We start from the raw sequence: 14383 nt of genomic DNA on the forward strand, positions 1-14383 counted from the left end.
CCGCTCTGTGTCTGCTACCCCTCTTTGCCAATCCCTCCATTGGCTGCCACTAAACCAACTAAATAAATTCAAGTTACTTATCATAACCTACAAAGCCATCCATAACTTGGCGCCCAGCTACATCACTAATCTGGTCTCAAAATACCAACCAATTCGTTCTCTCCGTTCCTCCCAGAACCTCCTGCTCTCTAGCTACCTTGTAACCTCTTCCCATGCTCGCCTCAAGGACTTCTCCCGAGCTTCTCCCATCCTCTGGAATGCTCTACCCCAATCTGTCCGACTATCTCCTACTTTGCTTACTTTCAGATGATCCCTGAAAACACATCTTTTCAGAGAAACCTATCTGGCATCCACCTAACTGTACTTTTATTTTCTCCATCAGCCCATCCCCCACAGTTATTACCTCTTGTATCTCTTGACCCTCCCTCTTAGATTGTAAGCTCTAACGAGCAGGGCCCTCCGATTCCTACTGTATTAAAGTGTATTGTATTTGTACTGTCTACCCTCAAGTTGTAAAGCTCTGCGTAAACTGTCGGCACTATATAAATCCTATATAATAATAATAATATGAATTTAGTGGGTGTTTACATGCCATCCCGATTTACATACAAATGCCCATGTGATTTACAAATAAATAGAAGCACGATTTACATACAAATGCCAATGTGATTAATGCATTAACTATCATTGTACGCACTGCACACAGTAGAAGGGAAGGACTGGATAGTGACAGACTCAGAGCTACAGGCTGTGATCTCAGGACACAACCCGGGACACAGCCTGCAAGTGACAGCTGAATATAAAACGGGGCTGTCCTGGCAAATCCGGGACTGTTGGCAAGTATGCCTTTCTATTGCAGAGGATGCTTAAAATCTGACTTATATCTAAGTGCAGACTTCTTGGAAAATCAGGGAGCCAATCACACCAGCAGGAAATTATCTTTGATCTTTTGATCTTGAGTGGAGAGGGATTAGAACCCCTGTCAGTTTTTATTGCTGTCTGTGTCCCCATGAGGAAGATTCACCATCTCTATTTGTACTTTTTTACCATTATCATTGAAAGTGTAAGCAAAAGAAAATCCCAAATTTTCAGTTGACAGAACAGTAATACAGTGGAAATTTTCTAAATGACCTTGGTGACACCTCGGGGTTCCCCCACTTTGAAGGAATGTCCTTTCACTTCCTGATTTAAGCTATGGGACAGGAAGTGAAGGTAAATCTCTGCAAAGGGACACAGATGGCAAAAATAACTGACAGGGGTTAAAACCTTTCCTTACACTATCTAAAAATGAAAAGAATGTGACCTTGAGTTCTACTTTAACCCCTTCATGCCCAAGGGTAAAATAAATCTAAATGCCTAAGAACAATTTTGCAACTTTAACATGTGTTAGCAAAAGTATACATATCGTCACAACTACTAAGTGTATCCAAGTGTAATATACCTTGTTTTTGGGGGTAAATGCTAACATATACAGTATCTCACAAAAGTGAGTACACCCCTCACATTTTTGTAAATATTTTCATGTGACAACACTGAAGAAATTACACTTTGCTACAATGTAAAGGAGTGAGTGTACACAGGTCCGGTTTTAGACAAAGTGTGGCCCTGGGCAAACCTAAAAGTGGGGCCCCAAATTTTTTTATATTCTACCAAAAATATAGGCGCATTTAATCAAATTTAGCCAAATAAAACATACAACTACATGAAAATATGCTTTAATTAAATAACATTAAATAGAATAAATAAGAAATCAAGTGAGCTTTGCACCTTCACAAATCAGATCACCCCAATTCCTGCACCTTCACACCTCAGACAGCCCCAATTCCTGCACCTTCACACCTCAGACCACCCCAATTCCTGCACCTTCACACCTCAGACCACCCCAATTTCTGCACCTTCACACCTCAGACCACCCCAATTCCTGCACCTTCACACCTCAGGCCACCCCAATTTCTGCACCTTCACACCTCAGACCACCCCAATTCCTGCACCTTCACACCTCAGACCACCCCAATTCCTGCACCTTCACACCTCAGACCACCCCAATTCCTGCACCTTCACACCTCAGATCACCCCAATTCCTGCACCTTCACACCTCAGATCACCCTAATTCCTGCACCTTCACACCTCAGATCAGCCCCTGGTAGGCTGGCACTGGCAGCAAATATTTTATTCAAATCAGGATTTCTTCTGCAAATAGGCTGGCATCAGAGTCAGACAATTACCAAAACCAATGTCATCATGACACATGATCAAAAAATAAGGAAAAATAAGGATTTCTTCTGCAAATAGCCTGGCAGTGACATCATCAGATCAGACAAGGCACTGGCAGGCATTGTACTAGACTAGTACTATGCCTGGCTGCCAGTGCCAGGCCAGCCTATTTGCAAAATAAATCCTGATTTGAATTAAATTGTTGCTGCCAGTGCCAGTATATTTGCAGAAGAAATCCTGATTTCTTTGAATAAAATTGTTGCTGCCAGTGCCAGCCCAGCCTATCTGCAAAATAAATCCCTAAGTAGAAGTCACTCCTCTCTCCAGTCCTCCACTTACCTTGGGTGTGCTGTGCGGTGTGGCTGCAGAGTGTTCCCGCTGGACATAGTACAGGAGATGGTCAGAGACTGCAAACATGATACAAGAGATGGTCAGAGACTACGGACCTGATACAAGAGATGGTCAGAGACCAGGGACATGATACAGAAGATGGTCAGAGACTGAAGACATGATACAGGAGATGGTCAGAGACTGAAGACATGATACAGGAGATGGTCAGAGACTGAAGACATGATACAGGAGATGGTCAGAGACTGAAGACATGATACAGGAGATGGTCAGAGACTGAAGACATGATACAGGAGATGGTCAGAGACTGAAGACATGATACAGGAGATGGTCAGAGACTGCAGACTTGATACAGGAGATGGTCAGAGACTGCAGACATGATACAGGAGATGGTCAGAGACTGAAGACATGATACAGGAGATGGTCAGAGACTGAGGACATGATACAGGAGATGGTCAGAGACTGAGGACATGATACAGGAGATGGTCAGAGACTGAGGACATGATACAGGAGATGGTCAGAGACTGAGGACATGATACAGGAGATGGTCAGAGACTGAGGACATGATACAGGAGATGGTCAGAGACTGAGGACATGATACAGGAGATGGTCAGAGACTGAGGACATGATACAGGAGATGGTCAGAGACTGAGGACATGATACAAGAGATGGTCAGGGACTACAGACATGATACAGTAGATGGTCAGAGAGTGCAGACGTGATACAAGAGATGGTCAGAGACGATACAAGAGATGGTCAGAGACTGCAGACGTGATACAGTAGATGGTCAGAGAGTGCAGACGTGATACAAGAGATGGTCAGAGACGATACAAGAGATGGTCAGAGACTGCAGACGTGATACAAGAGCTGGTCAGACTGCAGACGTGATACAAGAGCTGGTCAGAGACTGCAGACGTGATACAAGAGCTGGTCAGAGACTTCAGACGTGATACAAGAAATGGTCAGAGACTGCAGACGTAGTACAGGAGAGGGTCCAGAGACTGCGGATGTGATACAAGAGAAGGTCAGAGACAGCAGACATGATAGAAGATAAAAGGACACTAGGGGGGCCGGAGAGCACAGGGAAAGCAGATAGCACTGGAGGAGCTGAAGGGCAAGGGGGGGGGGGACTGGAGAGAATTAAGGGGGGGGGTTTAGAAAGCATTGCAGGGGGGTTGGAAGGCGCAGGGTGGGGATAGCACTGGTGAGGGTGGGTGGCAGGCAGGGAAAACCAGGGGGATGGAGAGCATGGGGGGGGGACTGGAGAGCACTGGAAATCACTTAGGGGGGAGCCAGGGAGCACAGGGGGGTGGAGAGCACTGGGGGAGCCAGAGAGCATAGGGGGAGATGAAAAGCACTGTGGGGACTTGAAGAGCACGGGGGGGCTAAGGAGCACAGGGCGGGGGGCTAAAGAGTACTGGGGGGGGCTAAGATCACTGGGGGGGGCTAAGAACATGGGGGGGCTAAGAACATGGGGGGGGGCTAAGATCACTGGGGGGGGCTAAGATCACCGGGGGGGCAGTAAAAGAATTTGAATAGGAGGGGGATGGGACAGCTCAGCTGCATATAGAGAAATTGATATTTCCATATTTCTCCTGCAGCCGCAGAATGCCTGCAGAAGGGAGGAGAAGAATCCATCCATCCATCCATCCAGCGGCATAAGGAAACATCAAATCCTCTATATGCAGCCGAGCCGCCTCACCCCCTCCTATTCAGCACACACGGCTGGGGCTGCACAGGCTGCACTGCAGGCAGTCACTTACCTTCTCTCCCCGCCGCCGCCCCCCGCGAGCAGCCCGAAGTCGGGCTGAAGGAGCTCCAATCTGCAGCGGCTTCAGTGATCATCGCCTCACAGGTCGCCCCAGTGTGAACGGGGCTTACTGTCACATGGGATGTTTACATTCCTTGTGACAACAATAAAAGCGATCAGAAAAACATTTTTTTTGAGAGCCGGTTCACACTAGCGCGACTTGTCAGGCGACTTGTCAGCCTGACAAGTCGCGCTCCCTCGCGGTCCATTGACCGCTACAGGACCCGTTCTAATAGGAGCGACACAAGTTGCTCCGACTTAGAAAAAGGGTCCTGTACTACTTCGGGGCGACCTGGGAGCGACTTGCATAGACTTCCATTATGTGAAGTCCCTGCAAGTCGCTCCGAAGTCGTGGTGCATGGTAATGCAGAAGTCGCCCCCCGAAGTCGTGCAGAGTTGTGTTGCCTCAGTGTGAACCGACTCTAAAGGGACAGTGTTGAAAAAAAAAAAAATTCCCTCCCTCCATGCTTGTGTGCCAAAGCAAACCCATACATAAGTAGCGCTCGCAAATGTAAACAAGTACCGTAGTTTGTCGTCATTCCATGAGTGTGCGCCATTTTAAAGCGTGACATGTTACATATCTGTTTACTCAGCGTAACATCATCTTTTACATTATTCAAAAAATTGGGCTAACTTTACGGTTTCGTTTTTTTAAAATTCACTGTAGTGTATTTTGTTCCAAGACTGCTACGCAAATAACGCTACGCAAATACAGTTTGACAAAAAAAAATTGTAAGCACTGCCATTCTATTCTCTAGGGTCTCTGCTAAAAATATATATATATATATAATGTTTTGGGGTTCTAAGTAATTTTCTAGCAATGCTGATTTTAACTTGCAAGCAACAACTGTCAGAAATAGGCCTGGTCTTCAAGTGGTTAAAATGCAATGTTTCTGTTGTAGATGTCAATGCACACAGTGGATCCATGGAAGGCCGCAAAAGATTCAGTGAAATATTTCGGGACCTGGATGCCTTAGAAATAAGCCTCGGCAATGAGTAAGTTCCATCTTTTTATAAGGTCAGTCCACCGTCAGTTTTTGGTAGTTCCTGGAAAGTTAAAGCTGAATTCCAGGCACAAAAACTTGAAATATGTTCCTCAATAGCAACAAAAGATATAAATGCACTTTGTATACACCAGATGCCATTGCAAGCCCAGATACTACCTTGAAAATCTAGTGGTGCGTCACTGTGCTTTGTAGCTTATTTAGAGAGCAGAGATGTAGGAGGGACCCAGAAGACCCACCCACTACAGGCTGCCTGCAGAAAACTACAGAAGGGGGCGGAGACAAGACCAGCCTCCCTGCACAAGGAGAGAGAGCAGCAGTGACTGGTCTTTATTACAGGAAGTACCTGCACAGAGGCAGACTGGATTACTGTACTGATCTGGAAACAAAGGATTCCAATATTCAAGTATGAATACACATGCCACTTTTATTTAGACAATAATTGCATTTGCTTAGTGTGGCCTTCATCCTTAAACCACCTAGCAGTTTCACATACCTGTCAGGGATTCTATTGGTGAGTTCCCAGGTCTGCACACCTTCGGTGCCCATAAGGAGAGGCTTCCAGTCTCTGCTGGAGTTTTTTTTTTTTATTTTTTAATAGGAAGAAAGCAACAGGAGAAGCTGAGACAACACAAAGGTAGGTGCAAACACCCGAAACACCCAGAAGGACAGGACCAGAGTCAGGATTTGTAGCAGGGGGATCCTACTGGGGGACATACTAAAACATTTAATGTGAAAATGGCTTAATGTAGCTTAATGTGTAATAAAGTGCCTAAACCATAATCAATTGCCCTGAAACTTTGCACAGACTAAGTTTTTAACTGTTCTAATATATCCTAGAAGTTTCATGTAGTTTGGTCTTCCAGGAGGCAAACTGGGGACATTAAGCTTGTTTTTTGGGGAGCTTAATGTGGCTTAACGTACAAAAAAGAGCTTAGATGTTAACCAATTTCCCCCAAACTTCACACAATAGAAGACTCTATTTATGCTAAGATAGTCTGAAAATTTTAGCTCATTTGGTAAATCACACCAAAAGTTATTCACATTAAGCTATTTTTGTACAATACTAAAACGTTTAATGTCCTTAGCTTAATGTGAAAAGAGCTTAATGTACCAAAATGTGCCTAAACCTCAACCAATTATCCTGAAACTTTGCACAGCCCAAGTTCTGCACTTTCCAAAGCTATCCTGGAGGTTTCATCGATTTTGGTCTCCCACGTGGAAAACTGGGGACATTAAGCTCTTTTTTTGGGGAGCTTAATGTGGCTTAACGTACAAAAAAGAGCTTAGATGTGAACCAATTTCCCCCAAACTTGGCACAAAAGAAGAGCCTATCAATTCCAACATATTCTGAAAATTTCAGATCATTTGGTAAATCACACCAAAAGTTATTCACATTAAGCTCTTTTTGTACAATACTAAAACGTTTAATGTCCTTAGCTTAATGTGAAAAGAGCTTAATGTACCAAAATGTGCCTAAACCTCAACCAATTGTCTTGAAACTTTGCACAGCCCAAGTTCTGTACTTCCCAAAGCTATCCTGGAGGTTTCATCGATTTTGGTCTCCCACGTGGAAAACTGGGGACATTAAGCTCTTTTTTTGGGGAGCTTAATATGGCTTAACGTACAAAAAAGAGCTTAGATGTGAACCAATTTCCCCCAAACTTAGCAAAATGGAAGAGTTTATCAATTCCAACATATTCTGAAAATTTCAGATCATTTGGTAAATCACACCAAAAGTTATTCACATTAAGCTGTTGTTAGCAATCATAAAAACACGTGGCTTAATGTGAAAAGAGCTTAACGTACCAAAATGTGCCTAAACCTCAACCAATTGTCTTGAAACTTTGCACAGCCCAAGTTCTGCACTTCCCAAAGCTATCCTGGAGGTTTCATCGATTTTGGTCTCCCACGTGGAAAACTGGGGACATTAAGCTCTTTTTTTGGGGCGTTTAATGTGGCTTAACGTACAAAAAAGAGCCTATATGTGAACCAATTTCCCTCAAACCTGGCACAATAGAAGAGTCTGTCTATTCCAACATATTCTGAAAATTTCAGATCATTTGGTAAATCACACCAAAAGTTATTCACATTAAGCTCTTTTTAGCAATCATAAAAACGCATAGCTTAATGTGAAAAGAGCTTAACGTACCAAAATGTGCCTAAACCTCAACCAATTGTCTTGAAACTTTGCACAGCCCAAGTTCTGCACTTCCCTCAGCTATCCTGGAGGTTTCATCGATTTTGGTCTCCCACGTGGAAAACTGGGGACATTAAGCTCTTTTTTTGGGGCGCTTAATGTGGCTTAACGTACAAAAAAGAGCCTAGATGTGAACCAATTTCCCCCAAACTTGGCACAATAGAAGAGTCTATCAATTCCAACATATTCTGAAAATTTCAGATCATTTGGTAAATCACACCAAAAGTTATTCACATTAAGCTCTTTTTAGCAATCATAAAAACGAATAGCTTAATGTGAAAAGAGCTTAACGTACTAAAATGTGCCTAAACCTCAACCAATTGTCTTGAAACTTTGCACAGCCCAAGTTCTGCACCTCCCAAAGCTATCCTGGAGGTTTCATCGATTTTGGTCTCCCACGTGGAAAACTGGGGACATTAAGCTCTTTTTTTGGGGAGCTTAATATGGCTTAACGTACAAAAAAGAGCTTAGATGTGAACCAATTTCCCCCAAACTTAGCACAATGGAAGAGTTTATCAATTCCAACATATTCTGAAAATTTCAGATCATTTGGTAAATCACACCAAAAGTTATTCACATTAAGCTGTTTTTAGCAATCATAAAAACATGTGGCTTAATGTGAAAAGAGCTTAACGTACCAAAATGTGCCTAAACCTCAACCAATTGTCTTGAAACTTTGCACAGCCCAAGTTCTGCACTTCCCAAAGCTATCCTGGAGGTTTCATCGATTTTGGTCTCCCACGTGGAAAACTGGGGACATTAAGCTCTTTTTTTGGGGCGTTTAATGTGGCTTAACGTACAAAAAAGAGCCTATATGTGAACCAATTTCCCTCAAACTTGGCACAATAGAAGAGTCTGTCTATTCCAACATATTCTGAAAATTTCAGATCATTTGGTAAATCACACCAAAAGTTATTCACATTAAGCTCTTTTTAGCAATCATAAAAACGCATAGCTTAATGTGAAAAGAGCTTAACGTACTAAAATGTGCCTAAACCTCAACCAATTGTCTTGAAACTTTGCACAGCCCAAGTTCTGCACTTCCCTCACCTATCCTGGAGGTTTCATCGATTTTGGTCTCCCACGTGGAAAACTGGGGACATTAAGCTCTTTTTTTGGGGCGCTTAATGTGGCTTAACGTACAAAAAAGAGCTTAGATGTGAACCAATTTCCCCCAAACTTGGCACAATAGAAGAGCCTATCTATTCCAACATATTCTGAAAATTTCAGATCATTTGGTAAATCACACCAAAAGTTATTCACATTAAGCTCTTTTTAGCAATCATAAAAACGCATAGCTTAATGTGAAAAGAGCTTAACGTACCAAAATGTGCCTAAACCTCAACCAATTGTCTTGAAACTTTGCACAGCCCAAGTTCTGCACTTCTCAAAGCTATCCTGGAGGTTTCATCGATTTTGGTCTCCCACACGGAAAACTGGGGACATTAAGCTCTTTTTTTGGGGCGCTTAATGTGGCTTAACGTACAAAAAAGAGCTTAGATGTGAACCAATTTCCCCCAAACTTGGCACAATAGAAGAGCCTATCAATTCCAACATATTCTGAAAATTTCAGATCATTTGGTAAATCACACCAAAAGTTATTCACATTAAGCTCTTTTTAGCAATCATAAAAACGCATAGCTTAATGTGAAAAGAGCTTAACGTACCAAAATGTGCCTAAACCTCAACCAATTGTCTTGAAACTTTGCACAGTCCAAGTTCTGCACTTCCCAAAGCTATCCTGGAGGTTTCATCGATTTTGGTCTCCCATGTGGAAAACTGGGGACATTAAGCTCTTTTTTTGGGGAGCTTAATGTGGCTTAACGTACAAAAAAGAGCCTATATGTGAACCAATTTCCCCCAAACTTGGCACAATAGAAGAGTCTATCAATTCCAACATATTCTGAAAATTTCAGATCATTTGGTAAATCACACCAAAAGTTATTCACATTAAGCTCTTTTTAGCAATCATAAAAACGCATAGCTTAATGTGAAAAGAGCTTAACGTACCAAAATGTGCCTAAACCTCAACCAATTGTCTTGAAACTTTGCACAGCCCAAGTTCTGCACTTCTCAAAGCTATCCTGGATGTTTCATCGATTTTGGTCTCCCACACGGAAAACTGGGGACATTAAGCTCTTTTTTTGGGTGCTTAATGTGGCTTAACGTACAAAAAAGAGCTTAGATGTGAACCAATTTCCCCCAAACTTGGCACAATAGAAGAGCCTATCTATTCCAACATATTCTGAAAATTTCAGATCATTTGGTAAATCACACCAAAAGTTATTCACATTAAGCTCTTTTTAGCAATCATAAAAACGCATAGCTTAATGTGAAAAGAGCTTAACGTACCAAAATGTGCCTAAACCTCAACCAATTGTCTTAAAACTTTGCACAGTCCAAGTTCTGCACTTCCCAAAGCTATCCTGGAGGTTTCATCGATTTTGGTCTCCCACGTGGAAAGCTGGGGACATTAAGCTCTTTTTTTGGGGAGCTTAATGTGGCTTAACGTACAAAAAAGAGCCTAGATGTGAACCAATTTCCCCCAAACTTGGCACAATAGAAGAGTCTATCAATTCCAACATATTCTGAAAATTTCAGATCATTTGGTAAATCACACCAAAAGTTATTCACATTAAGCTCTTTTTAGCAATCATAAAAACGCATAGCTTAATGTGAAAAGAGCTTAACGTACCAAAATGTGCCTAAACCTCAACCAATTGTCTTGAAACTTTGCACAGCCCGAGTTCTGCACTTCTCAAAGCTATCCTGGAGGTTTTATCGATTTTGGTCTCCCACACGGAAAACTGGGGACATTAAGCTCTTTTTATGGGGCGCTTAATGTGGCTTAACGTACAAAAAAGAGCTTAGATGTGAACCAATTTCCCCCAAACTTGGCACAATAGAAGAGCCTATCAATTCCAACATATTCTGAAAATTTCAGATCATTTGGTAAATCACACCAAAAGTTATTCACATTAAGCTATGCGTTTTTATGATTGCTAAAAAGAGCTTAATGTGAATAACTTTTGGTGTGATTTACCAAATGATCTGAAATTTTCAGAATATGTTGGAATGGATAGGCTCTTCTATTGTGCCAAGTTTGGGGGAAATTGGTTCACATCTAAGCTCTTTTTTGTACGTTAAGCCACATTAAGCGCCCCAAAAAAAGAGCTTAATGTCCCCAGTTTTCCACGTGGGAGACCAAAATCGATGAAACCTCCAGGATAGCTTTGGGAAGTGCAGAACTTGGGCTGTGCAAAGTTTCAAGACAATTGGTTGAGGTTTAGGCACATTTTGGTACGTTAAGCTCTTTTCACATTAAGCTATGCGTTTTTATGATTGCTAAAAAGAGCTTAATGTGAATAACTTTTGGTGTGATTTACCAAATGATCTGAAATTTTCAGAATATGTTGGAATAGACAGACTCTTCTATTGTGCCAAGTTTGAGGGAAATTGGTTCACATATAGGCTCTTTTTTGTACGTTAAGCCACATTAAACGCCCCAAAAAAAGAGCTTAATGTCCCCAGTTTTCCACGTGGGAGACCAAAATCGATGAAACCTCCAGGATAGCTTTGGGAAGTGCAGAACTTGGGCTGTGCAAAGTTTCAAGACAATTGGTTGAGGTTTAGGCACATTTTGGTACGTTAAGCTCTTTTCACATTAAGCCACGTGTTTTTATGATTGCTAAAAACAGCTTAATGTGAATAACTTTTGGTGTGATTTACCAAATGATCTGAAATTTTCAGAATATGTTGGAATTGATAAACTCTTCCATTTTGCTAAGTTTGGGGGAAATTGGTTCACATCTAAGCTCTTTTTTGTACGTTAAGCCATATTAAGTTCCCCAAAAAAAGAGCTTAATGTCCCCAGTTTTCCACGTGGGAGACCAAAATCGATGAAACCTCCAGGATAGCTTTGGGAAGTACAGAACTTGGGCTGTGCAAAGTTTCAAGACAATTGGTTGAGGTTTAGGCACATTTTGGTACATTAAGCTCTTTTCACATTAAGCTAAGGACATTAAACGTTTTAGTATTGTACAAAAAGAGCTTAATGTGAATAACTTTTGGTGTGTTTCACCAAATGATCTGAAATTTTCAGAATATGTTGGAATAGATAGGCTCTTCTATTGTGCCAAGTTTGGGGGAAATTGGTTCACATGTAGGCTCTTTTTTGTACGTTAAGCCACATTAAGCGCCCCAAAAAAAGAGCTTAATGTCCCCAGTTTTCCACGTGGGAGACCAAAATCGATGAAACCTCCAGGATAGCTTTGGGAAGTGCAGAACTTGGGCTGTGCAAAGTTTCAAGACAATTGGTTGAGGTTTAGGCACATTTTGTTACGTTAAGCTCTTTTAACATTAAGCTATGCATTTTTATGATTGCTAGAAAGAGCTTAATGTGAATAACTTTTGGTGTGATTTACCAAATGATCTGAAATTTTCAGAATATGTTGGAATAGATAGACTCTTCTATTGTGCCAAGTTTGGGGGAAATTGGTTCACATGTAGGCTCTTTTTTGTACGTTAAGCCACATTAAGCGCCCCAAAAAAAGAGCTTAATGTCCCCAGTTTTCCGTGTGGGAGACCAAAATCGATGAAACCTCCAGGATAGCTGAGGGAAGTGCAGAACTTAGGCTGTGCAAAGTTTCAAGACAATTGGTTGAGGTTTAGGCACATTTTGGTACGTTAAGCTCTTTTCACATTAAGCTATGCGTTTTTATGATTGCTAAAAAGAGCTTAATGTGAATAACTTTTGGTGTGATTTACCAAATGATCTGAAATTTTCAGAATATGTTGGAATAGATAGGCTCTTCTATTGTGCCAAGTTTGGGGGAAATTGGTTCACATCTAAGCTCTTTTTTGTACGTTAAGCCACATTAAGCGCCCCAAAAAAAGAGCTTAATGTCCCCAGTTTTCCGTGTGGGAGACCAAAATCGATGAAACCTCCAGGATAGCTTTGGGAAGTGCAGAACTTGGGCTGTGCAAAGTTTCAAGACAATTGGTTGAGGTTTAGGCACATTTTGGTACGTTAAGCTCTTTTAACATTAAGCTATGCGTTTTTATGATTGCTAGAAAGAGCTTAATGTGAATAACTTTTGGTGTGATTTACCAAATGATCTGAAATTTTCAGAATATGTTGGAATAGATAGACTCTTCTATTGTGCCAAGTTTGGGGGAAATTGGTTCACATGTAGGCTCTTTTTTGTACGTTAAGCCACATTAAGCGCCCCAAAAAAAGAGCTTAATGTCCCCAGTTTTCCGTGTGGGAGACCAAAATCGATGAAACCTCCAGGATAGCTGAGGGAAGTGCAGAACTTAGGCTGTGCAAAGTTTCAAGACAATTGGTTGAGGTTTAGGCACATTTTGGTACGTTAAGCTCTTTTCACATTAAGCTATGCGTTTTTATGATTGCTAAAAAGAGCTTAATATGAATAACTTTTGGTGTGATTTACCAAATGATCTGAAATTTTCAGAATATGTTGGAATAGATAGACTCTTCTATTGTGCCAAGTTTGAGGGAAATTGGTTCACATATAGGCTCTTTTTTGTACGTTAAGCCACATTAAACGCCCCAAAAAAAGAGCTTAATGTCCCCAGTTTTCCACGTGGGAGACCAAAATCGATGAAACCTCCAGGATAGCTGAGGAAAGTGCAGAACTTGGGCTGTGCAAAGTTTCAAGACAATTGGTTGAGGTTTAGGCTTATTTTGGTACGTTAAGCTCTTTTCACATTAAGCTATGCGTTTTTATGATTGCTAAAAAGAGCTTAATGTGAATAACTTTTGGTGTGATTTACCAAATGATCTAAAATTTTTAGAATATGTTGGAATTGATAGACTCTTCTATTGTGCCAAGTTTGGGGGAAATTGGTTCACATATAGGCTCTTTTTTGTACGTTAAGCCACATTAAGCTCCCCAAAAAAAGAGCTTAATGTCCCCAGTTTTCCACGTGGGAGACCAAAATCGATGAAACCTCCAGGATAGCTGAGGGAAGTGCAGAACTTGGGCTGTGCAAAGTTTCAAGACAATTGGTTGAGGTTTAGGCACATTTTGGTACGTTAAGCTCTTTTCACATTAAGCTATGCGTTTTTATGATTGCTAAAAAGAGCTTAATGTGAATAACTTTTGGTGTGATTTACCAAATGATCTGAAATTTTCAGAATATGTTGGAATAGATAGGCTCTTCTATTGTGCCAAGTTTGGGGGAAATTGGTTCACATCTAAGCTCTTTTTTGTACGTTAAGCCACATTAAGCGCCCCAAAAAAAGAGCTTAATGTCCCCAGTTTTCCGTGTGGGAGACCAAAATCGATGAAACATCCAGGATAGCTTTGAGAAGTGCAGAACTTGGGCTGTGCAAAGTTTCAAGACAATTGGTTGAGGTTTAGGCACATTTTGGTACGTTAAGCTCTTTTTACATTAAGCTAAGGACATTAAACGTTTTAGTATTGTACAAAAAGAGCTTAATGTGAATAACTTTTGGTGTGATTTACCAAATGATCTGAAATTTTCAGAATATGTTTGAATTGATAGACTCTTCTATTGTGCCAAGTTTGGGGGAAATTGGTTCACATCTAAGCTCTTTTTTGTACGTTAAGCCACATTAAGCTCCCCAAAAAACAAGCTTAATGTCCCCAGTTTGCCTCGTGGAAGACCAAACTACATGAAACTTCTAGGATATATTAGAACAGTTAAAAACTTAGTCTGTGCAAAGTTTCAGGGCAATTGGTTATGGTTTAGGCACTTTATTACACATTAAGCTACATTAAGCCATTTTCACATTAAATGTTTTAGTATGTCCCTCCTACT

At 41.3% G+C, this 14383-nt stretch overlaps 1 protein-coding gene across 1 annotated transcript in view; it reads left to right on the top strand.

The window, feature by feature from the left end:
* GMIP (GEM interacting protein) overlaps positions 1-14383 on the top strand; it is a gene marked incomplete at its 3' end in the record, with an annotated part of 200121 nt that overhangs the window by 42430 nt on the left and 143308 nt on the right. Inside the window, exon 3 of the mRNA XM_082253719.1 lies at positions 5275-5368. Coding sequence (XP_082109845.1) covers positions 5275-5368 — 94 coding nt within the window. The remainder of the gene's footprint in view (positions 1-5274; positions 5369-14383) is intronic.

Source organism: Pelophylax lessonae (genome assembly GCF_965119305.1).
Source record: "Pelophylax lessonae genome assembly, chromosome: 4".
In the NCBI taxonomy this organism is placed as follows: domain Eukaryota; kingdom Metazoa; phylum Chordata; class Amphibia; order Anura; family Ranidae; genus Pelophylax; species Pelophylax lessonae.